This window comes from Lingula anatina, unplaced genomic scaffold (assembly GCF_051362555.1).
Source record: "Lingula anatina isolate TDL-2025a unplaced genomic scaffold, LinAna3.0 unanchor82, whole genome shotgun sequence".
In the NCBI taxonomy this organism is placed as follows: Eukaryota; Metazoa; Brachiopoda; class Lingulata; order Lingulida; family Lingulidae; genus Lingula; species Lingula anatina.
In genome coordinates this window covers 1,450,312-1,478,177 of record NW_028257603.1, presented here as the reverse complement: position 1 = coordinate 1,478,177, position 27,866 = coordinate 1,450,312, and the positions used below count along the sequence as shown (strand labels likewise).

General features: G+C 37.7%; 1 protein-coding gene across 2 annotated transcripts; it reads left to right on the top strand.

The window, feature by feature from the left end:
* The first annotated feature begins 19 nt into the window (after positions 1-19).
* On the top strand, positions 20-27,866 carry LOC106154055 (uncharacterized). Of its 2 annotated transcripts, XM_086998468.1 has the most exons (32): positions 24-213; positions 2,279-2,393; positions 2,715-2,773; positions 3,459-3,579; positions 4,140-4,275; positions 4,908-5,048; positions 12,364-12,508; positions 12,887-13,039; positions 13,774-13,910; positions 14,339-14,494; positions 14,750-14,790; positions 15,165-15,275; positions 15,873-15,986; positions 16,226-16,348; positions 16,688-16,807; positions 17,198-17,311; positions 17,932-18,042; positions 18,286-18,396; positions 18,641-18,783; positions 19,115-19,502; positions 20,250-20,425; positions 20,771-20,940; positions 21,230-21,348; positions 21,685-21,755; positions 22,056-22,116; positions 22,550-22,832; positions 23,448-23,562; positions 23,882-24,098; positions 24,272-24,424; positions 25,900-25,988; positions 26,501-26,693; positions 27,119-27,866. In XM_086998468.1, the coding sequence occupies exons 1-32, from the start codon at positions 199-201 to the stop codon at positions 27,130-27,132; spliced, it is 4,215 nt and encodes a 1,404-aa protein (XP_086854594.1). In that variant the 5' UTR covers positions 24-198; the 3' UTR covers positions 27,133-27,866. The 2 variants fall into 2 exon arrangements, with proteins under 2 accessions (XP_086854595.1, XP_086854594.1); XM_086998469.1 differs by lacking the exons at positions 25,900-25,988; positions 26,501-26,693; positions 27,119-27,866 and adding an exon at positions 25,575-25,860 and having other exon boundaries at positions 20-213.

The following is a 27,866-nucleotide window of genomic DNA, read 5'->3' as shown; positions in this document are numbered from 1 at the left end:
AAGTAATTCTCTCTAAATCTCTAGTCCCAACCGCTGTCCCATGACAAAGTCAAAAGATCGCGATTCCGTGGCGTCAGATCCTCCGCTGTGTTTGGCTGGTCGCATGGCTTAGTGAACTCGGGACCTCTCCACGTTACGACTGCAGCTCAGCTCGACCTTGACCATGGAGGTTCAAAATGGTGGACACATCAAGGCGGCATGGGATGGACACAGGTAAGAAGTCTCATGATGAGTTAAGAATTGTTCAAAGTCAACACACACGATAAACGAAATAAGAAAAAGTAGCGAGGGCCACGTATTGATGCGTTTCGCGAGTCCAGAGAAACGTTATTGGTCTGAAGTGACAGTGTGTGGCCAGGGGTCCATTTCCCCACGTATTCAATGTCAGCCTCAGAGCCAGGACAACTGGACAACCCAGGTCCAAATGGTCAAAACCTGAGCTGTCCGCTCTCCTCTGTGGTCGGTCAGTGTTAAATGTCTGTCTGTAGATATGTGTATTTACCAGCGGGGGATTTAGGGGTGGTGTCAGGGAGGTCCTGACCCCCCCCCCCCTCCTTCGATTTCTGATTTTAAAAAACGCACCAAAATATGTCTAGCTGAATCATAATTCTAAACTGTACTAAATGGCCCCGTTTGACCTCCAAGACACCAATTTCTTTTCGGGGGCCCTCGAGCGTGCCCACGAATCTGAAACCATGGAGGTGAGGGTCGGCCTCGCAATCCAAGGCCTGTCAATCCCTAAGAAACTGGACCCCCTTCAAAACGTTCTGGATCTGCCCTGCTTACCACATGGTCTCAGGAAGAAGAGCCTTTTTGACCAGTGTCTGTTGTAAAGTTTACCATTGAAGTCATTTAGTGATTCTGTATTTATGACACAGTCCGGCAGTTTATTTCTTTTGTTTGTAACTCTTATGTTGACAGAATTATTTATTTATTTATTTATTTATTTATTTATTTATTTATTTAGTGTATTAATAATTCCTCACAAAAATAACAGAAAAAAAGAGACGTATGTAAGCCTTAATAAAGCTACATATATTCCGCTCTCTTCGACTTATAAAAGCCTCAAAATATATTGAGTTGCGTAAGCTGTGTAATTATTTTTGTTTATTGCTTATCTGTGCCTCCGTGTCTCGTTTTGCGACGCCAGTGCCTATTGTCCTTTGCCGGGCTTGTCTAATAACACTGTTGTATGTTCTTGAATGTACAGTTTGTACTATGTCGGAGACAATCACTTTAATGGTAATTTTGCGTGATTACTTTGATGTGTTTGAAGTCTGCCGGCCAAGTTATTCTTCGTAATTTAACTTTAAATATCCTGAGTTAATTCTACCACTGAGCTAAATAGTTGAGTCTACGTACTCATCGGTAAAGGTACTCTCCATGAGATTTACCTGCCAAAATGGTTTTTCCCAGGGAGATAAGCAAGTTTTACCCACGAATCATTTATCTATCCCTCTCTGCACTTCGTTTCGACCTTATATAAAAGTTACAAAGGTTGATTTTAGCGTAGAAGCACTGGCCAGTCATTATAACAGCAACCATTTTCTAGTAATCTCTAATGGTAATATCAACATCAGGTAGGCTGCAGAACTTAAATCTTTTTAAAAGTTTTATTAAGAGGCTGTGGATAAGCATTTGGGGATTTTCAAACTCATGGAGTGTACATGTACCTTTAATCGCCCTTGTGATAAGTTTGCAGCTTGAATATTTACACCTTAAGAGTCCTTCGTCTTGCTGTAATTTCCTACTTAGTTTGAAAAAAAAACACAGGGTGAACAAATTTTTGGCGGGAACAACAACATTAACCTTTTAAACTGACTATTGTTGACTTTCTCTGAATTTTCCCTGAACAACTTCAACGTAACGATTTTAATGTCGAATTTGTAAAAAATATAACATCGCTCACAGGGACATTGACAACGGTGCCTTACAGTGCTTAGCTGGGTCTAACTTTTAACCTTTCATACACTTTGCAAGCTTCAAGACACCTTACAGTACTTAATGTTCCCAGTACCTGATTAATTTGTACAAGGACCATTGAGTCTTAGATTTAAAGCAGAGATATAATGGAAGAGTCCACCAACGATCATGGAAAACCGACTTGTTGTTTTATTGTTCGTGTAATTGTCTTATTTTGACACCTTGCCCAGGTGGGTGCACTTCTTTTGTCTGATTCCCCTTTGTGTAGAGCTTGGGCAATTTCATTAGACAACTAAGCTTCCAAACTTGCCACGTTTTGTGACGCCAATATATGCACTTTAAGTGTATGTTTCAGATTCCTCAGTTTAAGAGAACCAGGGCAAGGAAGAACAGTGCGATGTGGCACCAGTCTGCAACCACCTTGTATTTTACTCTAACACTCATCTCCGCGATACCTGCATTCACATATGGTTTGTAGTCCGATTTTTTTTAACTTAATCAATGTTAACCTCTGTAACACATTCACGATATTTTGCTTTGTTTTCTATGTGTTTCAATAATTTAGACATCCCATTTGATAAGCTGGGTTATCTACATATGCAAATGCCGGTAGCAGTAGTTTGTGAAGAGATTACCATTATCAAGAACAGTTTATTGCCATAACGAAAACCGCAAGATCAAACTCTTACTCTTTCGGGTCTGTCGGAGTGTAACGTTAAAATGAGTGTGGATGTTTCGATTCTGCGCGAGTGCGTCGTTCAGTAAATGTCTTTTTTTCATCTTCTCTTCAGCGAGTCACTTCCGAGGTGCTACAATCAGCTGGAGATGCCACAAAAACGACCACCTGAAGGTACTGTATGGGATGAAAAAGTGAATGCAATTTATTCGAGGATTTTCCCGCCAAATCAAAATTTCCCTCGAAAGAATTCTTTTGCTCTCGAATCATTGCTCATATCCCCACTGCGCTTGCATTTGATGATTTTTTTAACCAATTTTTATTAAATAATCTAGTTTTACTAGCACGACCCCCGTAACGCTTAGATCGCAATGACGCCCTGAACATTAAATTTTTAGAAGGAAATATCGACCTTATTTTTAAAGGGGGTTAATCGTTTTTTGGAAGTCGACTTATTACAGCGACCAGTCCAAAAGTGCCACCTTTCTACCGACATCGTAGTTATTGCTGTTAAGAAATACTAAACAGGCAGATGATTAAGGTGCTTCTCTTCGAACTCGTTTCATAAGCCAACTCTGACAGATCCTCACTAAAGCAGGTTTTGCTCCTTTCACATGCACGATCTCTGCTGGTTAGTTAAACTGACCGTGTCCATCGCGGACGCTTCGATTACCGGGACTTGACTCTCTTACATAATATTATAGGCAGGCTATCAAGTTGTCGATCTGTCCAAGTGGAACGGCCTAGTTCAAATCTCTGTTGTTATTATTGATGTTATTATTATTGTTATTATGATAACTTGATAGACAAGTGACGAGCTATAATTATAATTATTATTATCATTATCTGTACAAATTAGGTTGAGTTTTACTACCGGTCAGCGTGGAGACTGGGAACTGGGCCCTGTGGTCCACGATGCAGTGTCAGACACGTTGGTCAAGAGGGAACCTTTATTATGGGATCCTGGAAGTGTTACTCAGGTATGACTAGCTCTGCGCATGCGAGAACTCTCTCTCTCTCTCTCTCTCTCTCTCTCTCTCAATATGACATTTTTTCACGAAAGATGATCTATTACTTCGTCCAATATGACACGATCTTCCGTGTTGAGAACATGCTCTTGCCCCGGTCAGTTTTAGCCATTCATTCGAATACCACACCCACTTGCCTCAAACCTCTTTTACACTGGACGGCGTCTTTTCTGCGGCGTCTATGCATTGTGCGACCATGAAATTGGCATCGTAGTGGTCGTAGAAAAGAGGCACAGGTATCTATATGCTTATTGATCGGCCAGTTGGCGGCACGAAAAAAAAAAAATATATATATATATATATATATATATATATATATATATATATATATATATATTTCAAACGGGACCGTACTACAGGACGCAGAAAGGACGCCGTCGTGTGTAGAGGGGGCTTAAGCGCCTGCAGAAGCTGCGCCTCATTATCATCGTACATCGACAAGAAAAATTCAAATAATTTATTTGACATCGTTGTCATCTTTTTCTGTCCTCTTTTTTCCCTGCCGTCGCCAGGACCAGGTTGTCTGCGTTCCAGACACTTGTCAAACCACGTGTACACGGTGACAGCTGTCAGCACCACAGAATACTATGAGGAGGGCGAGAGAGCGTTTGATTACACCTTTCAAACCTTTGGACGCTATGTGCTCGGGTAAGTGGTGGACAAAGACTGGTTTCACTAATTTAGATCTTGGACAAATGATATGAATTATTTGTCCAAGTTTAGCGCGACAGCTGGCCATACATTTAGACTAATATTGATTATGAATCACGAGTTACTGTGCTGTTTGATAGTCATCCAGTCATGTTTTACATACATTATTTGATTAAAGCTGTCACTGGCCATATAATTTATTATAGTTGACAAGGTTGCGTCTCTCTCAGTTAGATGTCAACTAGAATGAACCATCAGTCCACAGGGGCGGTTCCAGGATTATTTGAAGGGGGGGACGGATCCGGAATTACATGCCTCAGATGCAAAACCAATCATCGCCCTCTTGGTGTAAAATTTGGGGCCTGTTCAAGTGCCCAGTTTTTTTTTTTTTTTTTTTTTTTTGTGCGTTTTGGAGAGCAAACAGTGCCCTTCGGTACGGTTTAAATCTATGATTTAGCTAGTCAAAATTCTAATTTAAAGAGGGAATATTGGTGTGATATATATTTTTCAGAAACAGAAGGGGGGTCGGGGTCAGGACCACCCTGCCCCCCCCCCCCCCTCCCTCTAAATCCGCCACTACTCCAATTAAATATTTATAAACTTGACATGAATATGCCTGTGCGTTCTAGTTTTACGGGGTCGGCGTGGATCGGTCTGACAGAGCGTGGTGGAGAGGCGTTCAGTGTCCTCACACAGGTAAACCTAGGCTACCGCAGTGACGTCAACAAGCCCAACTCCAGTCCCCAGTCCTATGGATTGATGGCATACAGGTGTGTGTGTGTGTGTGTGTGTGTGTGTGTGTGTGTGTGTGTGTGCATACACGCGCTTACGTGTGTGTGAATGTGTAAGTGTGCGCTCGCTAGCGGGTGTATTTGTGTTTGCACTTGTACATGTTTATTTGCTTGTGTGTGTGTGTGTGTGTGTGTGTGTGTGTGTCTACGTTCATGTGTGTACGCATGCGCCAGCGTGTGCTTGTTTGTTTGTGTGTGTGCTCTTGTGCACGCATTCTAACCGAGGACACACACCCGCCCGAAACCCACTAACCGAGGACACACCTCCAACCGAGGACGTCCTCGGTTGACATAAGCAGTGGAATGCATAAAGGGGCTCATTTCAAGTTAGGTGGTGAAATTTGACGCTATTCTGAGCCAGTCCTCGGTTATGCTGTATAGCGCGGGCCAAATTCCCGCCACGAGTGTATCAGAAATACTGTCCAACTTTTTGTCTGAAATCGGGCTATACACACGCGTCCTCGGTTGTGCTGTTAAGGGCGGACCAAATTCCGCGTCCTCGGTTGTGCTGTAAAGGGCAGACTAAACTGAAACTAATGTTATATCTCAGATGTGTATATATTCAGTAAGTTCATATTTTTAAACTAAAGGTCTTTTTTATCAAATTAAGCTCTCCTAGGCCGTTACGTAACTACATAACTATCATCGCACTGTACATATTACGGGGGCGTCTCGATAGTCCGAAGGTTCATTGGTCCGAAGGTTCATTGGTCCGAAAAGTGGTAACGTTTTTATCGATTTTTTAATCAAGGGTTCATTGGTCCGAAGGTTCTATAGTGAACATTCGGACCAATGAACCTTCGGACTATTGAACCTTCGGACTATCGCTACGGCCCCCATATTACGGCACGCTTCTTTATTAGTACAACTGACTTGGAGTGGTTTAAATAAAGAAGAACTGTCTGAAGTTGTGGCTCACTCGGTAGATCTTAGGACCGACAATCTTTTGAAGGTGCAAGAATTACTCTGAAGTATCAAATAAACGTACCGGTACGTTAATTAATTTTCCAAATTTCTTCCCGCCGGTACGCTCCATTTTCACCCAGTACGCTTATTAATTTTTCAAAAATCTTCCACCCGGTATGTTTATTAAATACATATTGTACCGGTGGGAAATTACACAAGTACAAGTCACGCTTTTTATTTTCTTAAATTGAAGTATAATGAGAAGAAAATTGAGATCTCAACTCATTACCGACTGTTCTACCAACAGCACTGGAAAGTAGGTCAAGCGGAAGTCGCTCTCTGAACACAACAGTACATGCGTCACCTGATTTCAGTTCCTATAAATAGACGTGCTTTCCCTTCAACAGTGACAACTACTCATGTACATCGATCGAATGATGCAATGTCGCAAGGTGATAGGATCATATTTATAGCTAAGGAGGTCATTTCAAGTGCAGCAAAGAAGTTGTGCCTGTTTTCAAACGTCAATTATTTCATGCCGATTTATGATTTAAACGATGTTAAATCACATTTCTATGTAAGATAAACCCTTAGGAGTTTACAGGTATGCAAAACGAACCTTATATCTGAGAATAAATTTACTATGAATAACGTCTCCGTATGGCTCTCGGAGGCGGCTTAGGTGCGACATATCTGGGTCTTCGGCCCCTGACGATTATGAAATTTAACTCATGGCAAATATATATATATATATATATATATTAAGATAAATTATAATACTGAGTGAATTTTACCTGGTGAATTTTTTTTTTACAATGATCAATAGCTAGTTTTTTTCTTTCTCTTCTTCTTCTTTACTTTTATTTATTTATTTCATTTTTTTTTTGGGGGGGGGGGGGGGTGGGGGGGAGTGGTGCAAAGGTTTTTTCCACCCAGTACTTTTATTCCATCCAGTACTTTTATTAAATTTCGAGATTTTTTACACCCAGTACTTTTATTCCATCAGTACTTTTATTAAATTTTGAGATTTTTTCCATCCAGTACTTTTATTCCATCAGTTCTTTTATTCGATACCTCAGAGTAAATGAAAAGGGTAAATGGATCGTCCGTAAACCCCCTTTACACTGGGGCGGCGTCCTTTGTGCGACCAAGAAACTGGCATCACTGTGGTCGTAGAAAGGAGGTACAAGCATTGCTTTGGTTGAAAAAAATGAATATTTGGTGATTGGCCAGTTGTCAGAAAGTTAAGTATTATAATTTTGTACTCTCAAATGGATCCGTACTACAGGACGCAGAAAGGACGCCGTCCAGTGTAAAGGGCCCCTTAGCTAACTATGAATTAATCTACCCCTGACAGTTTGAAGAAGGCTATGACATTATGAAACATTTATTATTACATAATGGCTCTGCGAACTACAGTCACTTCTTTTCACCTGTAGATCTGACCTGTTTGTTATACACCTGGCTGCTAGAATAAATACTAAATCTAACAACTGAAGTGAAATTATATTTTGAATGGGCCCCTGTCGGTCCATGTCGCTAACACAGAGCACACATATTCATAAACACCGCATTTGCAAGAACCGCTTTGTGAAATAAAAAAAGAAAAATAAAGACGCCCCGACAATTACGCGTCCTGATATATAGGCCTACAGTTCGGATATGCACACGGCAAAAACGATTAAGGGACCGTTCCCAGATCCTATCGTACTAACTATGGATCGATCTCTCTCAGAAGGAATGCTATATAAATTGCAATCAACGTAATCAGTGTGATCTGGCCAATTTTACAAAGTTGCTGTTTTTCCCTTTTCTCAGCATAATATTATATGCGATGCAACATTTTAAAGAGAACCGATAGGTCTATTTTCATGAAACTCACAGAACTGATGAATATTAGTTAAACGCAGGTCAAGTTTGAAAATCTTCATAATGGGCTGCTTTTTTTTTCAGAAAATTTGCTGTTGTTTTTGCTTTTTTCAGCATACATGCAACACTGTAAACACAGTTCAAGGAGAAGCAATAGGTCTATTGTCATGAAACTCACAGAACTGATGATTATTAGTAAAAGGGTTGTCAAGATCAAAAATCGGCATATCCGGGCCATTTTTTGTCAAAAGTTATGCTGTTTTTTTCTGCCATTTTCAGCATATAAGTAACACTGTAAGCACATTTCAGGGAGAACCGATAGGCCTGTTGTCATTAAACTCACAGGAGTGATCAATGTTACCAATATACAAATCAAGTTTGAAAATAGGATTGATTGGTTGAGTTTTGTGGAAGTTGTGCCTTGTTTTGATATATATAAGTGGTTTTCCTCAGATTTGATTGTCAGGCATGTTGACAGTTTCGTTATTGAACTAACTAGATATGTAAATATGTTAGTGTTTGTCTGAAATTTTCTGCATCTTTACAACATTGCTAGTTGATTATATAAATATGACGGTAAACATGTTATCATGTACTGTGTAATACAGTGTCTCAAAATGGAGGCAATTGGGTGATTATTTTCAAAAGTTTTGCATTTTTTCTCCTTTTTTCATTGTACATGCAACACTGTAAACACATTTCAAGGAGAACCAATAGGCCTCTTTTCATAAAACTCACAGAACTGATGATTATAAGTAAAAGAATGGTCAAGATTGGAAATCAGCATGACCAGGCCCTTTTCTTTCAAATGTTATGCTGTTTTTTTTTTTCAGCATATAAGTAACACTGTAAGCACATTTCAGGGAGAACCAATAAGCCTGTTTTCATGAAACTCACAGGAGTAATCAATGTTATCTATATACAAATCAAGTTTAAAAATAAGATTGATTGGTTGAGTTTTGAGGGACTTCAGCTTTTATTTGTATATAAGTGGTTTTCCTCAGATTTGATTGTCAGGCATGTTGACAGTTTCGTTATTGAACTAACTAGATATGTAAATATGTTAGTGTTTGTCTGAAATTTTCTGCATCTTTACAACATTGCTAGTTGATTATATAAATATGACGGTAAACATGTTATCATGTACTGTGTAATACAGTGTCTCAAAATGGAGGCAATTGGGTGATTATTTTCAAAAGTTTTGCATTTTTTCTCCTTTTTTCATTGTACATGCAACACTGTAAACACATTTCAAGGAGAACCAATAGGCCTCTTTTCATAAAACTCACAGAACTGATGATTATAAGTAAAAGAATGGTCAAGATTGGAAATCAGCATGACCAGGCCCTTTTCTTTCAAATGTTATGCTGTTTTTTTTTTTCAGCATATAAGTAACACTGTAAGCACATTTCAGGGAGAACCAATAAGCCTGTTTTCATGAAACTCACAGGAGTAATCAATGTTATCTATATACAAATCAAGTTTAAAAATAAGATTGATTGGTTGAGTTTTGAGGGACTTCAGCTTTTATTTGTATATAAGTGGTTTTCCTCAGATTTGATTGTCAGGCATGTTGACAGTTTCGTTATTGAACTAACTAGATATGTAAATATGTTAGTGTTTGTCTGAAATTTTCTGCATCTTTACAACATTGCTAGTTGATTATATAAATATGACGGTAAACATGTTATCATGTACTGTGTAATACAGTGTCTCAAAATGGAGGAAATGGGGTGATTATTTTCAAAAGTTTTGCTTTTTTTTTTCTCCTTTTTTCAGTGTACATGCAACACTGTAAACACACTTCAAGGAGAACCAATAGGCCTGTTTTCATGAAACTTAGAGAACTGATGATTATTAGTAAATTAAAAAGAATGATCAAGATTGAAAATCAGCATGACCAGGCCCTTTTCTTTCAAATGTTATGCTGGTTTTTTTTCAGCATATATGTAACACTGTAAGCACATTTCAAGGAGAACCAATAAGCCTGTTTTCATGAAACTCACAGAACTGATGATTATTAGTAAAAGAATGGTCAAGATTGAAAATCAGCATGACCAGGCCCTTTTCTTTCAAATTTTATGCTGTTTTTTTTTTTTTTTTTTTTTTTTTTTTTTTTTTTTTTTTTTTTTTTTTAGCATATATGTAACACTGTAAGCACATTTCAGGGAGAACCAATAACTTAAAGCCTGTTTTCATGAAACTCACAGAACTGATGATTATTAGTAAAAGCATATTAGTAACACTGTAAGCACATTTCAGGGAGAACCGATAGGCCTGTCGTCATTAAACTCACAAGAGTGATCAATGTTATCTATATACAAATCAAATTTAAAAATAAGATTGATTGGTTGAGTTTTGAGGGACTTCAGCTTTTATTTGTATATAAGTGGTTTTCCTCAGATTTGATTGTCAGGCATGTAAACAGTCTCATTATTGAATTAACTAGATATGTAAATATGTTAGTGTTTCTCTGAAATTGTCTGCATCTTTACAACATTGCTAGTTGATTATATAAATATGACGGTAAACATGTTATCATGTACTGTGTAATACAGTGTCTCAAAATGGAGGAAATGGGGTGATTATTTTCAAAAGTTTTGCATTTTTTTCTCCTTTTTTCAGTGTACATGCAACACTGTTAACATATTTCAAGGAGAACCAATAAGCCTGTTTTCATGAAACTCACAGAACTGATGATTATTAGTAAAAGAATGGTCAAGATTGAAAATCAGCAAGACCAGGCCCTTTTCTTTCAAATTTTATGCGTTTTTTTTTTTTTTTTGTTTTTTTTTTTTTTTTTTTCAGCATATATGTAACACTGTAAGCACATTTCAGGGAGAACTAATAACTTAAAGCCTGTTTTCATGAAACTCACAGAACTGATGATTATTAGTAAAAGCATATTAGTAACACTGTAAGCACATTTCAGGGAGAACCGATAGGCCTGTTGTCATTAAACTCACAAGAGTGATCAATGTTATCTATATACAAATCAAATTTAAAAATAAGATTGATTGGTTGAGTTTTGAGGGACTTCAGCTTTTATTTGTATATAAGTGGTTTTCCTCAGATTTGATTGTCAGGCATGTAAACAGTCTCATTATTGAATTTACTAGATATGTAAAATGGGTTGTTTGACAATTTCTGCGTCTTGACAATATTGCTAGTTGATTATATAAAAATGGTGGTAAACCTGTTATCTTGTATTGTGTAAAAAAAGTGCCAAAATGGAAATGAACTCGTATCATTGTAGTTTGTCAGATTCAATCATTCACAATGTTCGGAATGGAGGAAATTGGACATTTAAACTTGTTATATTGATATTTTTGCCATCTCAACAATTTTCTTAGTTGATCATGTGAAATGGCAGTAAACTGTATTATTTTATGTAAAAAAGTGGAAAGAAACCCATTTCAGTACAGTGCTCTCTTGTATACATTTAGCATTTTCAAAGTATGACTTTGGAGTTCCATGAACCTGAAAACCTTTGCTAGTCACATTTTCTGAATATTCATGATACTAATATTTTATTATAAAAAATTGATGATCATTATGCTGTTAAGCATTATATAATATTGCATCAAATTGGAAGAAAGCACAATTTTGGGTGCTGCTGGCATGATGTCCTCAATTGTAAAATTGTGTACTGTGCAAGTCTGTATCCAATGGACGACACTTTGTGTTATCAAAATATAAAATTTATGATAATAAAAGAGTGCTAAATAGAAAATAAGCATTATGAAAATAAAATGTTTGAAAATGAATTTCTTTGGTCTTTTATTTTATTTCATCAGTATCCTTTCTTTTCCTAAATTAATTGATGTTTTATCTCATAATCTTCAATTCTAAAAAAGTGGCAAAGCCCAGCATTAAATATTGTATAACTGTTCATTTAATCATCACCTCTGGTGTTATTTTGGAATTTACCTTAAATATGAAAGAATTTCATAAAAATGTGAATTGCTGCAAAGTAACGCTATATAAAATTTGCTTTGCATTAAAAGTACAATCATTATTACATGTAGATGCATGCATGTCCTCGGTTGTAATGTGTAGTGTCTGTCCGTGTGTGTCCGTGTGTGTCCTCGGTTAGAATGTAAAATTCTTGTCAGCAAAAAATTAGTTTTTATAAAAAATTAATTTATAACATTCATACTCGAATAGATTTTACCCTAAATTGAATGTTTTTATTTTGATTTAACCAAGGAATAAGATGTCCTCGGTTGTATGGTGTTGTGCTGATGTCCTCGGTTGGTACACATAGACAAGTATGTGTGCGTGTGTGAATGTGTGTGTGTGTTCATCCTCTTATCCGTTGATGTATGCCTACATGTGTGTAAGTGCTTGTATGTGTTGATGTATGTTAAAGTGCGTGCATGTGCATGTGCATGTCTGTCTTAACTTTGTGTACGTGCTTGTACGTGTACATGACGTGCGTATTCATGGTGTATTAATGTCTTAGTTCTTTTTATGACTACGTGCCGAAGCTGTGATGCTATTTACCTTTCGGTTTCAGGATAAATGTCTGCCGTGGATGTGACGCCACCATAGAGTTCCCGGTGCTGGACCCAGAGGGTGATTTTGTCCGGTGCCGCTGGGGGCGCGGCGATACGGAGTGCGGCAGCGTGTGCGGCAGGCTGAAAGGGGCCATTTTGTACGACGTGAGTCTATTGGTGTATGTGGACATATGTCCAGGAACTTCTCTGTTGAGAGCGAAATTCGGCAAAGCCCGCTTGTTTTGTTTGAAAATCGTTTCATAATACATTGTTACATTGTTTAGACATAAGGAACAGCATACTTTGGAAGGGGGCGTCTCGATAATCCGAAGGTTCATTGGTCCGAAAAGTGGTAACATTTTCATCGATTTTTTAAACAAGGGTTCATTGGTCCGAAGGTTCTGAAGTGAATATTCGGACCAATGAACCTTCGGACTATTGCTACGGCCCCCTTTGGAAAGACAAACTACATCCCGACCATTTTCTTCTCTCTCTCTCTCTCTCTCTCTCTCTCTCTCTCTCATTATCGTATTTTTACTTCAGAACTGCACGTTGTATATACCCAACACCGATGTTTTTAATCATGGCGATTTGTATGCTGTCGCGCTGATCATTGAAGATTTCCCGCGCAGACCTATCACGCTAGGTGGAGCCACGAAGAATGATGAGACTCCGCTGTCTGCTGTACCTTTACAGGTAAGCATATAGGCCTATTGCCGGTTTTGTGAATATATTATTCATTTGTGATTGTGACGTATGCAAAATTTGTGTTTAACGTTGTCTTTACTGCTTGTTGTTATTTATTTGTTTAAAAAAATAAAATAAAATATGTCTCATGAAGGCTATCGGGTAATAAAACTTCAGAATTACAATGGTTTTGCCTCATTAATTAAAGTACAAAAAATAAACACTACAGATCACCGTGGCATTTTTGACATCCTTTATCAGGGTTCTAACAGCGAGAATTTCTTTTTCGTGGCGACCATTCTGTGTTGCCAAGCTGTCTCAGTGAGCTCGTACTAAATAGTGTTGAGATTGATAAGGCCTATCATTTAATGTGTTACAGATCTTTAAAAATAATGAAATGGACAAGCTTGGCTAATAAACCAAGATCTGGGCATCCACTTAAGGCCGACTTCTCTCGCACCTGTATATCTTATGCAAGTGCGCTTTTAATCCGTATTGCGAGTGAGATAATCCATTGTAAACCCACAGTCAAGCGGTATATGCTGGAACATCTCTAGGGGCACCGAAATGTTTAATGTTTATATATGGCAAGAGGGTGGCAGTGTATTATTTGACATGCATACCGAGAGAAAATAATTGCATTTCACCGAAAAACACCCGAATTTAGCATATATTACTACGGTCTTACATGTCTAAGTTTGTAAGATGTGTTTATGACATTTACTGTCATGTCATTTGACTAGGTTTTGATCAAAGCATTGGAAATTGGCAGCTATGACGACATCCCTGTCTTGTTGAAGTCTGGACTGTCTTCCGGTCCAACAGCCATCGCGCCGGCTGCGAGCTTCCACAGGAGGGTCCGAATTCTAAGCCGGTTCCCGTATGTAGAGTATACTGATTTATTTGTGTAACGATGCAGTTGGATGTATATACTTATGATTGTACCTTATTTGTGAAGGTGTATACAATGTATCGATGAAGAAATCTGAAACCTAATCTTGAAGGCCAAGGTCAAACTTCCCTTCGAAAGATTCGCAGTCTAAGGAAATTGTTTACTAGATAATTTTGTCTTTGTATTCACTATCTTTGCACATTTCTGCTCTGTATTTTTGTGAGGGATTTTGCACGTCATGCAACCGTCCTTGTTCACAGAGTGGCTTGAACGCCATGTTAAAAAAGGGAAAAGTATATTTAAGAAAAGGAAATCCGATACGCTGCATTTGATCAATTTTGTTTCCTGATTCTTGTTTTAGGTCAAATTTCCATGAGATTCAGCTCTTTTTCTGCTTCACATTTTAATTTTTTCAGCATAGATGAATTTATCCTGCTTGCACCGTACGGTGTTACAAGAACCCCCGTGGAGCAGATTTCTGAGAACATGTATTATGTTGATATTTCGTGGACGCCAATGGCAAACCAGACTGGCTATTTTACTATTGGTTGTTATGCAGTTAACATAAGAGGGTGAGGCAGCGATGTTAGCGATATCCCAAAGTCCAAAGGTGTTATCATTTTATTTATTTATTTATTTATTTATTTATTTATTTATTTATTTATTTATAAGATGCTTCATAGAAGTGAAAAATAAACGCAATAATATGTAAAAATATACTTTAAGTTTTACTGGATCTTACATAGTAAAAGTAAAGGAAAGTTCGAAAATTCCTATAGATCTATAGAATACACTTGATAACTATTCACGCTTTCAATCGGTTTCAGTATCTCAAGCGATTTCCTGTACGAGACAGTTATGGCGAACGGTAAGTCGACTCCTTTTTCTACTCAAATACATGAGCTTTTTGTCGCTATCAATGATAGGTTCACTCAAATTAATCAATGTCGTGTTTATAGATACCATGGCTACATATGGCAGTTAGGCCAATAGAGGAGGGAGCTGCTTTGATATTGAGTCAATCTTGAAATATGTTTGTTAATCCTGTTTTCCACCAAATATTTAAATATATATATATATTAAAAAGTGATAATGAATAATTAAAAGAAAGAAAACATAAATTCACAATTAAATCTTCAATTATTTTCAAATCTCCAAATGTTAAAACGGATACTTGGATTCGTCATGAATACATCATGGATACTTTACATATTACGCCTGACGGGACCTTCTCTCTTTCAGATCTTGACGAGTGTATTAACCGCCCATGCCTGAATGGGAGATGCGTGGATTTATATCGTATGTTCTACTGCGCCTGTTATGCCGGATGGACAGGAACACTTTGTGAAACGGGTATGGTATGGCTGTCAAAATTTCGTCAAAATATTTTTAGCAAGCCCACCTGCCATCTTCTCAGAGTGCTTGGCGTTTTGTTAGCCCTTCAATGACGTAACTGCACTAATAGCGCCTCTAGCGGGTTTTATTATAACTAAACAACAGAGACCAAGCAATGTATCATGTGATTTACTAACACACTAATTCAATCGTTGCACTTGCTATATAAGCAAATAAGATACTGACAACAAAAAAAAAAAAAATAAATAAATAAATAAATGGTCAGTTCAGAGCAACTTAGGTGAAATGTATGCTTTGGTTCTCTTGTCATATTTGCGCTAAAAAAGGACTTTTGCCAATGTAGGAGTAACGCTTGGCCCCCAGCACGGGTCAGTGCGATCATTTAAACTCTAATTCGTAGTCAGAAGTAGCCTACTCTGTCAGTATTTGAATTGTTTGAAACAAATAGTTTTCTGTATTCATTAACATTACACTGAATTTGAGAGAGTAAAATGGATCCAAACGTAATCTTGAACGAGCTGTTTCACTGCTGTATATGTTAAGTGTCTGATAAAATGAGAACGTTTATCAGGGATTTCAATTTTCTTTCATTAGACATAAACGAGTGTGAAAGCGACCCTTGTCATAATGGAGCCACTTGCCACGACGAAGTCAACGGATTCTACTGCGCATGCGTAGCAGGCTTCACAGGAGTTTTCTGTGAGACGGGTATGTAGGCCCATATAAAATTATTTAAGATGATGCTTTCGATATTAAAATTGCAAGTTATACAGATAAATATACTTTGAATGCATGACTGATTATGTCCTCTGAAATTACTTTCTTGTCTGATTGAAATGTTGACGTTGTTTTAATGCGCATCTCTACCTCATTAGCAGTTTATAATATTAAAGTGTTATTACATATTTTAATACACTTTTAAATCTTTGAAGCATTATATTTTGCAGAAATGAACGAATGTAGCAGCAACCCGTGTTTCAATGGCGGAATATGTAATGATATGGTGAATATGTTTAGCTGCGCATGCACAAATGATACAACTGGTGTATTATGCCAAACACGGATTCCATGTATGTCCCTTCTCTGTCTCTCTCCTTTTCTTCATTTCCCTCTCTTCCCCCCCCCTCTCCCCCCCCAGCCTCCCTCTCTCTCTCTCTCTCTCCTTTCCTCGTCTCTCTTTCCATAAGGTAGATATAGTAAGGTGCCCCTAGACGTTATGAGAAATATATTTCCAGTAAGATTTATTCTTCAGTTTACAGTTTTATTTTTATTTTATAACTACCAATTGTTTTATTCTTATTTTCACTTAAGATATTCGTATTTATTTTACACTTTACGGTGTGTATTGATTGATTGATCATGCGTATTCTGTTGTTCCTTATAAGGTATTCATATTGTTATATTTGCAGCAATGCATAATGAGTGCTCCGTGTCTGGTGATTGTTTAAACGGTGGGACGTGCATGTATTCGGGGAATAGTCATGTTTGCGCATGCGCGCCAGGTTATACTGGGGAATTGTGTGAAACAGGTAAGAAATGACGAAAATACACCCGTGATACGACCGACAGCTAGTACCTTGAGTTGCTTGTTGTTTTATTATCCTTTATACCCTATGTAGCAAATCAACATTTAGTTCTGAAAAAGGGTGCGAAATTGAAAGCACGCATTGGCTCCACTGCACCTCTTTATTTTGTTTAATTTATTTGCTGCGTTTCCTATTACTCAAATTATGTCACTATGTATATTTAAGTAATTGAAAAAAATGGTGGTTTTTGAAGCTACTCCAATTATGTCAAATCCATAGTTCGTTCCATCTGTTTTTTTTTTTTTTTTTTTTTTTTTAATTAAGACAAATGAGATAAACTTAGATTGATTTAATTGCAATTCCACCTTTAAGTTATTCCATTTATCATATCAGAGATTGACGAATGTTCCAGTCGGCCATGCTTGAATTGTGGGGTGTGTCAGGGCGGCATGGACACATTCACGTGCGACTGTCCCCTTGGTTACACAGGAGAAGTGTGCGAGACTGGTAAGATATATGCAAATTCGTTAACTTTTATATCGGGATATGACAACTTAATTTAAAGTTTTAACACGTTTTGTGGAGCTGCCAAGCAGGCCTATTACAGGGTGTAGAAATATGATTCAGCTAGTCAAAATTCTAATTTCAAGAGGGGAACATTGGTGTGATTTTATTTCAGAAATCGAAGAGGGGGGTCAGGATCCCCCTGACACCCCCCCCCCCCTAAATACGCCACTGTATTAATCTTTTTCTCTACAACATCTTGTTCTAACATTTTGCAAATTGTGACCATTTTTGCGTGTTCTGTTGAATTCGGACCATAAGCTTGGTATGTAAGTGCAACCCAGGAGTGCGATTTTCTTAACCAATAATTATAAATGTCGTTGATGTATCACTTTATCATACGTGCAGATTCCCCCGCAGCAAACGCGCTATTTAGGATAGCGTGACTAACTGTATGAGACTAAGTAGAATAGTTTAGCAACGCGGTATTTTTGGCATGTTAATTGGCCATGACTTGTTTTTACATGCAATTAAAGAGTTGAATCGAACACTGAGTTTCTTTTTAAAAACCCTTTGAACAAAGCAAAGCCACTTTGTAATGCCCTCATACATTTCAACTGCAGACATAGATGAGTGTGCTATAAATCCATGTTTCAATGGAGGGACGTGTCAGGAGCATATCGGTGGTTTTACCTGTACGTGTGGCCAAGGTTGGGTAGGCCACACCTGTCAAGGTAAGTCGGGGTATCTTAATGTGTTTTCTTGGCTATTATTTTTTTATTTATTTTAATTTAATTTGTATGTTTGTGTGCTGCTTGTTATTTGAGTTTTCATATATGTTAATATTTATAAGTGTTAACTTAGACGCCTTACAATAAATTTTAGACACAAGAACACTATTAATCATGTATCAATCTCAATAAAAATATAGCCATCTTCACAATACATTTTACATATGTGAAATATCAATACTTCAGCTCCTGACCTGTGTGTGGACAATCCGTGTCAAAATGGCGGTACTTGCACAAATGTGGGCGGATCCTTCAGCTGTAACTGTGAGCAACCTTGGGGAGGTACCTTATGTGAAGGTGGTTGTATTTAAATTAATTTAAATAATGTAATAATATAATATTTAATGAAAAGTTTAAGAGTTACCCATTAGAGAATGTACGTCATGTCTTTTGTTTTGTTTTAAGTTTAAATGGTAAAATGTAATAGTAAAACTATCTTAGAAGCATTCAGAAAAGATGGCACAGCATCAAATTAAGCACTGTCAACTGAACTGGAAGTACGTAGGCCTACCCCTCATATTCATTGACGCCCTTAATGAAGACTTGCAGGTTTATCCTTCATGCGATTACCAACAGTTTAACGACCACGTGGTGTTATCCTTGGAAGAAGATTTTGACGGGGTGGACCGATTCCTCTTCCTCGGCGGAAAATCTGAAGAGGAATGTGCGCTCGAGTGCAGCAAGGTATGATAAAAGTTAGTTGAATTTATAAAAATTGAGATCTCACAAGGATAGCTGTAAACAGTGTCTGGTTGTTTGTAAAACAAGTTTATTACATAGAAATATTTGTTTAATATGTAACTAATGGTTTTGTTTTGTTTGTTTGTATTTGCATCGCATATTGTTGCTCTTAAGCATCTATACTTACATTGTTATATCAAAAGTGTATATTCTGTTGGCAGTTCATACATGATATTAATCAAGCACAATCCTAAATAAGTTGTGTTCACTAATGATTGAAAAGATGACTATTTATTTATTTTAATTGAATTATTGATCATTAAATCAATTATAGGAGACGCGCTGTGTTGCTTACACCTTTATACGATATTTGACGCCTGTGGCACCACCTATTGACTATGAAGCACACCAAAAATGCGGAAATATTTATCAACAGACAGTTGAACGTGCAGCGAACGAGTCATACAGTGAAGTCCCAGTTGAGAGTGACTTGGAAACCGTGATGGAAAATGATACACTACACGTTGTGACACGAAGCAACGAAAGTCACCAACAGGTGACTAAAACTGGTGTATTGATACTACGGCGCCAACTTTCGGAGAATACGGCAAATGCATGTTTTGGGACAAGCTCTCGCTCCAGGCGTTTGAACGGGTTCTTTGACTCTTCGGGAGAAGTGAAAGCTGTAAGTGGAGTCAAGAATAAGTGCACCACAAACAAAGGTAAGGTGATATCCTTGTAAACATTAATAGCATAGTAACGTTTTCCTTTTGTTTGATTTGTACTGAAAGTGTAAAACCCCGGATTCATTTTCCATACCAGATTGTACTTGTGGTTCATGATGTTTCGAAATCGAATTGTCAAGTCAAACAGTCAGCGCTAGATTTTGACCCATTTACGTCACGCTTACTTTAACCAGTATGCATCTACTGGCAGGCGGATTATCTGTTTAAGTAGGCACTGAAGGAAAGTTAAATTCTGTGCCAGATTTTGGTAAAATATCTGGTCTTCGCGTAGTTAAAGATGCGGCTTATTCAGGCCTACCCAACTACCAGACTCGGCACCGAATGATCCTGAATTCACCGGTATATCAGACCACACTACCCGTTTTCAAGGTGTGTATCAGATCGCATTACACAGTATCATACCCTGAACAAATTTTGAGTGGTGATGCAATGCTTTTCAACCCCGCTGAGAATCGTCACTATCACATCGCGTACTAAGCAAGAGCGGTGTCGCGTCTGATACTGTGTAATGCGATCTGACACACACCTTGAAAACGGGTAGTGTGGTCTGATCTACCGGTGAATTCAGGATCATTCGGTGCCGAGTCTGGTAGTTGGGTAGGCCTGTTATTACAGTAGGCTTGGTATCACTGAGATGGCGCATGTGTGCACGCCCGCACGCGCGTGTTGCCTTTGCAGAAAGCAAAGTCATGACATCACATAAGCTTGATCTCCATATTTCAGTTGTCGTCGGGTCTCCCCGGTGTCCGTCAGAGAACCAAGTGCCCATACAGTGTGGATGTATAAACAAGGATACCCCCGGAGGCTGTATACCACGGCTGCACCGAGGTCTCTTTGGCGGCCAGTTGGTTTGCGACGCTCATGCCGTTGGAAGCGGAATCAACACCGATAATGTTTTAGTATGTGTGTATTTAATTAACGCTGCAACGAAAAGGTTGTTTCAGGCTAAAATCCATGTAAAATTTTACTCTGAGATATATATTTCATCCCATAAAACGTTTTAGCACTTCGAGCCCTGTAATAACCGCCTTCTATATTTCTGTATTAATAAAGTCGTCTTATGATTTAGCATCATTGGTACTGCACTGTGACTACAGTTATTTTGACTTCCGAAAGTTATGCCATTTTACACTCATTTCGAACATACATATTTCATTTTTAGTATGAAGCAAGTGAGTCTTACATAGATACATCTTTACACAATATCACCCTGCCATCTTTAAACTTGAACATGTTATTTCCAGTCTATTCTAACATGCGCCGAAGAATGTAGGCACTCAAGAGTACACTACCAAGAATTCAAACAGAACCTTGGAGATTTAGAAAATACTACTTTCAAGCCTTCAGTACGTTGTCCTGCAGAACTGGTGGCACCTGTGATTCTAGGATGCACTATATTTACGACAGGGGTTATGTAAGTATAGTTATTTGTATTATTTCATCACAAAAGGTGCGTTTAAATGCAACTAATGTACTTTTAACTTAATGGGGTAGAAACTATGCGTAGAGATATCCAAAATGCAAGTCAAGCATATTGTTATCACCTATAAATAAAATAAACAGAGATTTGGATAAATACTTATAAATTCACCTGATCACATTATCGAATTTATTTTTTTAAGTACTAAACTGTTTGGATATTTGGCAATGAACATGCATTATTTTACCGTTTACATGCTATATCTGAATCTTATCTTTGACAGTGATCCCATAAGTGTGCCCCGCCCATTACTAGACCACGTGACCGGAACCTGTACGCCGGACAGAAACATTACAAAGAATAATGGAGCTCACGTAGAAATCGTGCTGGCCTGTATGAGCAGTAAGTACATCACGTAAAAATGCAATGGGACATTACTATAGAGCTAAGCTCGGGATCACGTTATATGCTTTCCCAGCGCAAGCAGAACGTTTTGATGCCTTAATGTTTTTGTTATATAAACGTTATGGTAACGTTATAATAACGTTACCGTAAAGTTTTGGGGTAATATAAACGTTACGGTAACGTTATAATAACGCTGTGTATGCTGGGTTTCAGCCGCAGCCAACATGCCACCATGCAGGACCGAGTATAAGAAATGCTTTGCACAAAAAGACTGTGTATTTATTTGATCGCGATGAGGATTTTTAAAACTATATTTCTTTTTTTTTTATACAGATGTGTCCCCATGGTCAGAGTGGTCAAAATGTGACCGGAATAACAGACGGACACGGCAAAGACTTTTAGTGGTAATTTGAATGATTTAACTTCTCACTTATAGTAATATACATTTCCTTGTTTGCATAACGTTAATATTAGCAAACGGCGGTGTTTGGCGAAAACATGTGCCACCATTCAATTTGTTAGTTGTAGCTAAGTATGTTGATAAAATAAATGATAATACAGCTTTATTGTTATGGTTGGACCAATATTTTTCTACATTTATTTTTAATTAATCGTAAGTTCATATTTCTTCTATAATAATAGTCAAACCTATATATTGCAAAATACGTATTTACACAGTCTCTTCTATGGTTGGTGTCATATAGCGCAGGAGCTGTGCCTACACAGAGGCGTATGATATGGAAGAGGACATCGGAGTGTGCAAACGTGAGTACCAAAATAGATGGGAAGCATCCAAGATAGTCCAAAGCGAGTCGTGACGTCATGCGAGACTAAAAAATGAAACGCCTGAAAACCCGCGCGAAGCGGAGCTAAGCTAAAACGCTGTACGCCTAAATTGTCGCCTTAGACCGCAATTACAAAAGTAGCAAGCTTATGTACCACACGAAAGTTTATGAAGACGTAGTAAATAAACTAAGTTCTAACACGCTGTTAGGCTGATTTTGTGACAAGGCATGAGAAGGCATATAGGCCTACATGGCAGGCCTCACACATCCCTTTGTTTCAAACAGTTTATAACGTAACAAACGCAACAAGTTCATCAAAATACTAATATCATGAGATAGTTGTATACATATTTATCTCCTAGTTGGACTGTGTAACGTAGATTATTATCCCCACGTTTCTTTCACCATTTCAGTTGCAGTGCCCGCTCCTAGTAACATCGTCTTTATTATAGATGGCTCTTATAGAGCAGGACACTCCCACTTCCGGTTGCAGCTGTTGTTCGTCATGGGAATCATGCAAGCTTTCGCGGTGGGCCGAAATTTGACTCGGTTTGGCGTTATTCAAGTTTCCGGGAAAAGTGGCATCGGGTTGCGCTTGAATGACACATTTGATATAGATACCATGATAGATATGGTGGATGATATACCGTACGTAGGCGGACCGAGGGCAACATTTGAGGCATTACAGCTACTGAGGTACGTGTTTTATTCGCCGTTACCATCTCTAGCAGCAAACCTGTGTTTCCGCTTTAGTGTTAATTCCTACAACTTATAATATATCATTTCCACGTATGTTATTTTACACTGAAAGTTTGTTAGAATTAAACGTTTATTTTATGCTTCTTATTTTATATGACTGTTGATTGTATGATACTGCGATATGCCTAATAGTAAATTTCCAGATTTTAAGGCCATTCTTGAAATGGCCCTGAAGTTCAATATGAATAAACCACATAATAAAATAACTAATTAAAGAAAGCACTGGTATTGTCCACTGTTTTAAATTAATAATGTATGAAACAGCTGATGAAAAAAAGCATTTTCCAAAGTTGAACACGTTTTTCAATTAAATTAAATTGAATTCATTATTATATTGTGACACTTATTTTTCTCCTGTAAAAAAGAGAGTCATAAACAACGGCTCCATTTACAGTTTTTCGCTTGTATCTTGCCCTTTCTATAAGTGACAAACTCAAAGCAATCCGTCTCAAACCACGTGAGCGAAATAGTTCATTTTAGAATTTTATCTCGCTTAAAATGTTTCGAGTTGCTGTATTTAGAATTTATACAAACATTTATTTGCCATTCCAGCAATGAGATGTTTATCCAGGAAAACAGTACAGCGAGAAATGGACCTAACCTTGCCGTGTTTTTGAGCTGCGGCGCGTCTTTAAATTCTACAGCGGTAATGCAAGCAGCAGATGATGTAAGAATTAAAGATATAAACCAATTTAATGCATATTTCACGTTCGGGTATGTGGGCCATCTGAATTAACTGCAGTATTAAATATTAAGCTGCATGTGTGTGCGCATTGTTTTTATTTCTTCTGAGCTATCACTTCAATTGAATTTTTTTGAAGTATTTGTTCTAATTGATGGATAGAAACTGTTTATCCACCTTTATCAACACTTTGCAATTCCGATTCTAATAAAATGCATTTATAGAAATATCTCACATGTAACGTTTTTGTTTTAACTTTCTGCAATAATCTGTGATTTTTATTATTATTAATTTATTTATGAAGGTGCATGAAGCTGGAATTCTGTATGCACGTGGTATAGGCATAGGGCCCGAGTTTGAGTACGCTACAAACAGCGACGCCCACATTGCGGTAGCGGAGATAACAAGCGTTGTGCGCACCAATGTCACATTTCACCACATCAGAGAGCTCAGCAGGATTGACTTAATGGAAGCTTTAGTCGCCGATTTGCATCGTTTAATTGATCCTACATATGAATACGGTAAGAGGTTATGAAGAATGCAAAAAATGAATAATTAACTGTAAGGTGACGCCGTGCGTTTGTCGCTGACTTCGAGAGGCAAATTGACTACTCGTCACTTTTTGTCAAGGTCCTTTTTTTAATTGATTTAGGCTGCATCTGGATGAATTATTGTTATCATTTTTTATTATTAGGTGTTGCGGTCACTCATTGGTCAGCGTGGTCGGCATGTTCCATCTCCTGTGGTGGCGGCGTCCAGACACGACAACGCCAATGTATTAATCCGCAAATATGCAAAGAGAAACGTCTAGTTAAAACCAGGCAGTGCGGTCTGCGTTGTTGTAATGGTAAGAACCGTTTAAATGCAAAAATGCGGTACTTGGGTCATAGCATGTTTTACACCGCATTCAAATCAGAGTTGATCTGCGGACCAAATATGGCCGACCCACCTGCAGTCGCGCCATTATTCCCTAATAGACACTGAATAAAGTCCCTGATGGGAACTCGGCCGTGGGTCGGCTTTATTTGAACCGCGAATTTGTTAGCCCGAGGATCAACCCTGTTGCGAATGCTCCTAAAAATCCGGCAAAGGGGGAATTCAGTTTTCTGAAAAAGGGAAACTTTTTTTAGCTCTCGTCCCCAAAGCACGCACCAGGTGACACAAGGTGAAAAGTGAAAGAGCACCTGGGTGTTACATAGAGGTTTTTTCTTCTTTTTATGCCAAAAGATAGATTCTATGGACCCCCTATATTGTCTCCCCACCCCTTTTTTCGTAATGAAAAATGAACATTTCACGCTTCTTGGGAAATACTTAAATACTTAAGCGAGCAAGTTCAATGGGGAGGATTATTTTTTCTGAAAAAGTGAAACTTAAAATTTTGTCCCTCAAAGCACAACCCAAGTTGAAAAGTGAAAGAGCACCAGGGTCTTATATTTATTCATAGAGGGTTTTTGTCAAAAGGGAGATTCTAAGGCCCCCTTTTACTGCCCCCCCCCCCCCCCCCCCCCCCCCCCCCCCCCGCGCTCCAGAACTCTCTACTTCAACGTAACCGTTTATAATGAAGTTAAGTTATTTTTTGTTACCATTGCGTAAGTTACATGTGGCATCTCTGTGTAGTTTGACTTATACGGAACGATGTTTATGTTTAACTATGTTTGATTTATGTAGTCTGCATGCAGTGAGTTACGCCTTTATAATAATAGAAGTATTTGGTATGTTTGTGTATGTAATCTTAGTCACCTAGGCTATATTTACAACTCTGGTAATTATTCTCAGTGGAAAACACAAGGTGTTAATAACGCCAATCACTTCGTAATATCCTTTACGTCAATAGGCTCTCTTAAGCACCGTTTGACATTAGCATTAACGAGTACACTAATCATATTTTCAAGGGCATTGTTACTGATCTTACTTCTTGATTACTGATGATTACTAAAATGACATTTAGCAAAAGTTATTAAAAGATTTTCATTCACAGGTGTTTGTTTTTTTTTTAGCATCGATCAATATACTTTAGCAATATACTGTGCACCGGTACACTTATAACATGTAAATACATTAGACCTACTTTTACTCCCTTTCTCAAATTCGCATCCTACTGTTAACTAAATTAATTAATTGGCCGTGTCGAACGAAGAAACTCCATTTAAGCGACAATCTCTTACGCAATAGCCAAACTGGTTAGCTGTAAGCCTCTCAGTGTGTATCGATACAGGCGGTTTTGCCACAAGTCATTCAAAGTGTACCGGCACAATTGTATCGCTAAAGCATACCGCTCAACTTTGAAAAAGGACAAATACTAATAATATCCTAATTTTACAGCAACGCAACATGAGGTTCACTTTGACTGCATGTTGAGTAGCAGATTGACTTTGTTATGCAACCAGGACGATTACCCAAAAATCTTGCGGGTAATTATTATTATTATTATTATTATTATTATTATTATTATTATTATTATTATATTTTAAGAGTAAATACAACAGATCATTGGAAGATTCGATGATAAATTTTGTTTTGATGAAAAAGGAGAGCAAAGTTACTGGTCAGTTATTTCAATGGCAGGCTTTACACTTGAAGATGAAGGCACAATTCGGTTGACAAAAGTGATAATATATTATGAGGAACGGTTACTTCAGTTATGTTTTCGAAATTCCTTTCTTCATGTGTCATTTGAATTTCGTGGTTAATATAGGATTTATTTCTAGAAAATATTTAAGTTTAATATAAAGCAGTCGGCGTTTTAAAGGAAATAGTGTTTTTTGTTCGTTTGTTTGTTTTTGTTGTTTGGAGGGTGTGTGTTGACGAATTTTTTCCAACCCGAAAATAGCACATGTCGAATAAGGACATTCTGACCTTTAGATAATACAAGCGTTTTCTTCCAAACTCTAAATATAGTATTTTTTTTTTTGGCTTGATTTAGGTTCGACATGTGGATTCATGTAGCATGACCAATGCATGCGAACAAGATGACGAAATACGAACGTCACTGCAGAAAAGATGTGACGGAAAGGGGCATTGCAGCGCCATCTATCCATGTGGATTGACTAATCAGGAGGAGCGATCCATCGTTGTGTCATACGAATGTTGCTACAATCCTATGTCTGGGACAGATAGTGAGTTTATGTATTATGTCCCAATTTCTATCTCGCTTTTACACGAAACACTGGGTAAAATGTGGCATTTGTTCGGATAATAAGCTTCAGCGATATTCATTTCTCGTGAAAGTCGTCCATTTTGTCAAATGCCAAACGTTTTTTTATAAGTTATAAAAAGTAGGCCTATGTCGTTACTGTTTTAAGAACCGCGTAAAAATATGTTTTTTCTTTTAACGTTACAATATGCATGTTATGGTTTGCCATCGTATTATAAAAATCATGTATCCAACCGTTTTTAAAAAGAATCAGACTAAGTTGGATAGATTTTTGTCGTCATGTTTCTGACCTCTTGAGCAATTACGTTGGTGTGCAGCATTATTATTATTATTATTTTGAAATTGTTGTTTTTGGATTATTTAATAATGTTATTTACTTATTTTTAGTTCAAAATGGATGAAAGTTTTGATAATCTAGCCTTCGACTCAACGACTTCCATCCCTGCACCACTCGAAGTTGTTTGAAACATCTTTATCTCCGCACGGAATACCGACAAAAAAATACAGAGCACTCGAGACATATATGCGCTCACAAGAGCCTTAAACAACAAGCTAGCGTCTCATATGTCGCGCATGGAACACATTGCATGCAGAGAAAGAAGAAAGATGACACTGCATCTGAGTAAAATGAGTATGTAGGCCCATTATTTTCCACGTAGGAAGAACAGATCAGAGTCTTTTTTTTCTTTGGTCATGCACAGCAGCTAGTATCTGCACATTTCGTTACGCGTGTTTCCACTGGCTTAGTAAAACGTGTGAGAGCATCAAGACGTCAGTAAGGTTCAACAGATAACGCAGGTGGCCAAAGAAGTGTTTTAGCCCAATACGCATTTTAACTTGGGCTGTTTGAATTTTAATTGTTAATAATGTGTACTTATCGGCAACTGCTTGGTTAGGTGAACAACTGCACGTCTTCAAAATAATTTTTAGACGAAGTCACATATTGATTGTGCCAGCTTTAACTTTTTATTTAATACTGTTGATTTTTATACATAATTTAAAAAACGAAACATCATCCTCGAAATCTTTTTTTTTCTATTTTATAATGTAGTATCAGTTGTAACTTTCCGTTATATTCAGTACTGTATTTATCAACTTTTATAATAAACTCTGTCGATCATTAAGTGAAAAAAAA

Excerpts from the sequence above, each read along its gene's own strand:
- LOC106154055 (XM_086998468.1), top strand. Across the intron at positions 16,349-16,687 it reads ATGCCAAACACGGATTCCAT|CAATGCATAATGAGTGCTCC; the intron begins GTATGTCCCTTC and ends TTATATTTGCAG. Across the intron at positions 23,563-23,881 it reads TAATGCAAGCAGCAGATGAT|GTGCATGAAGCTGGAATTCT; the intron begins GTAAGAATTAAA and ends TTATTTATGAAG.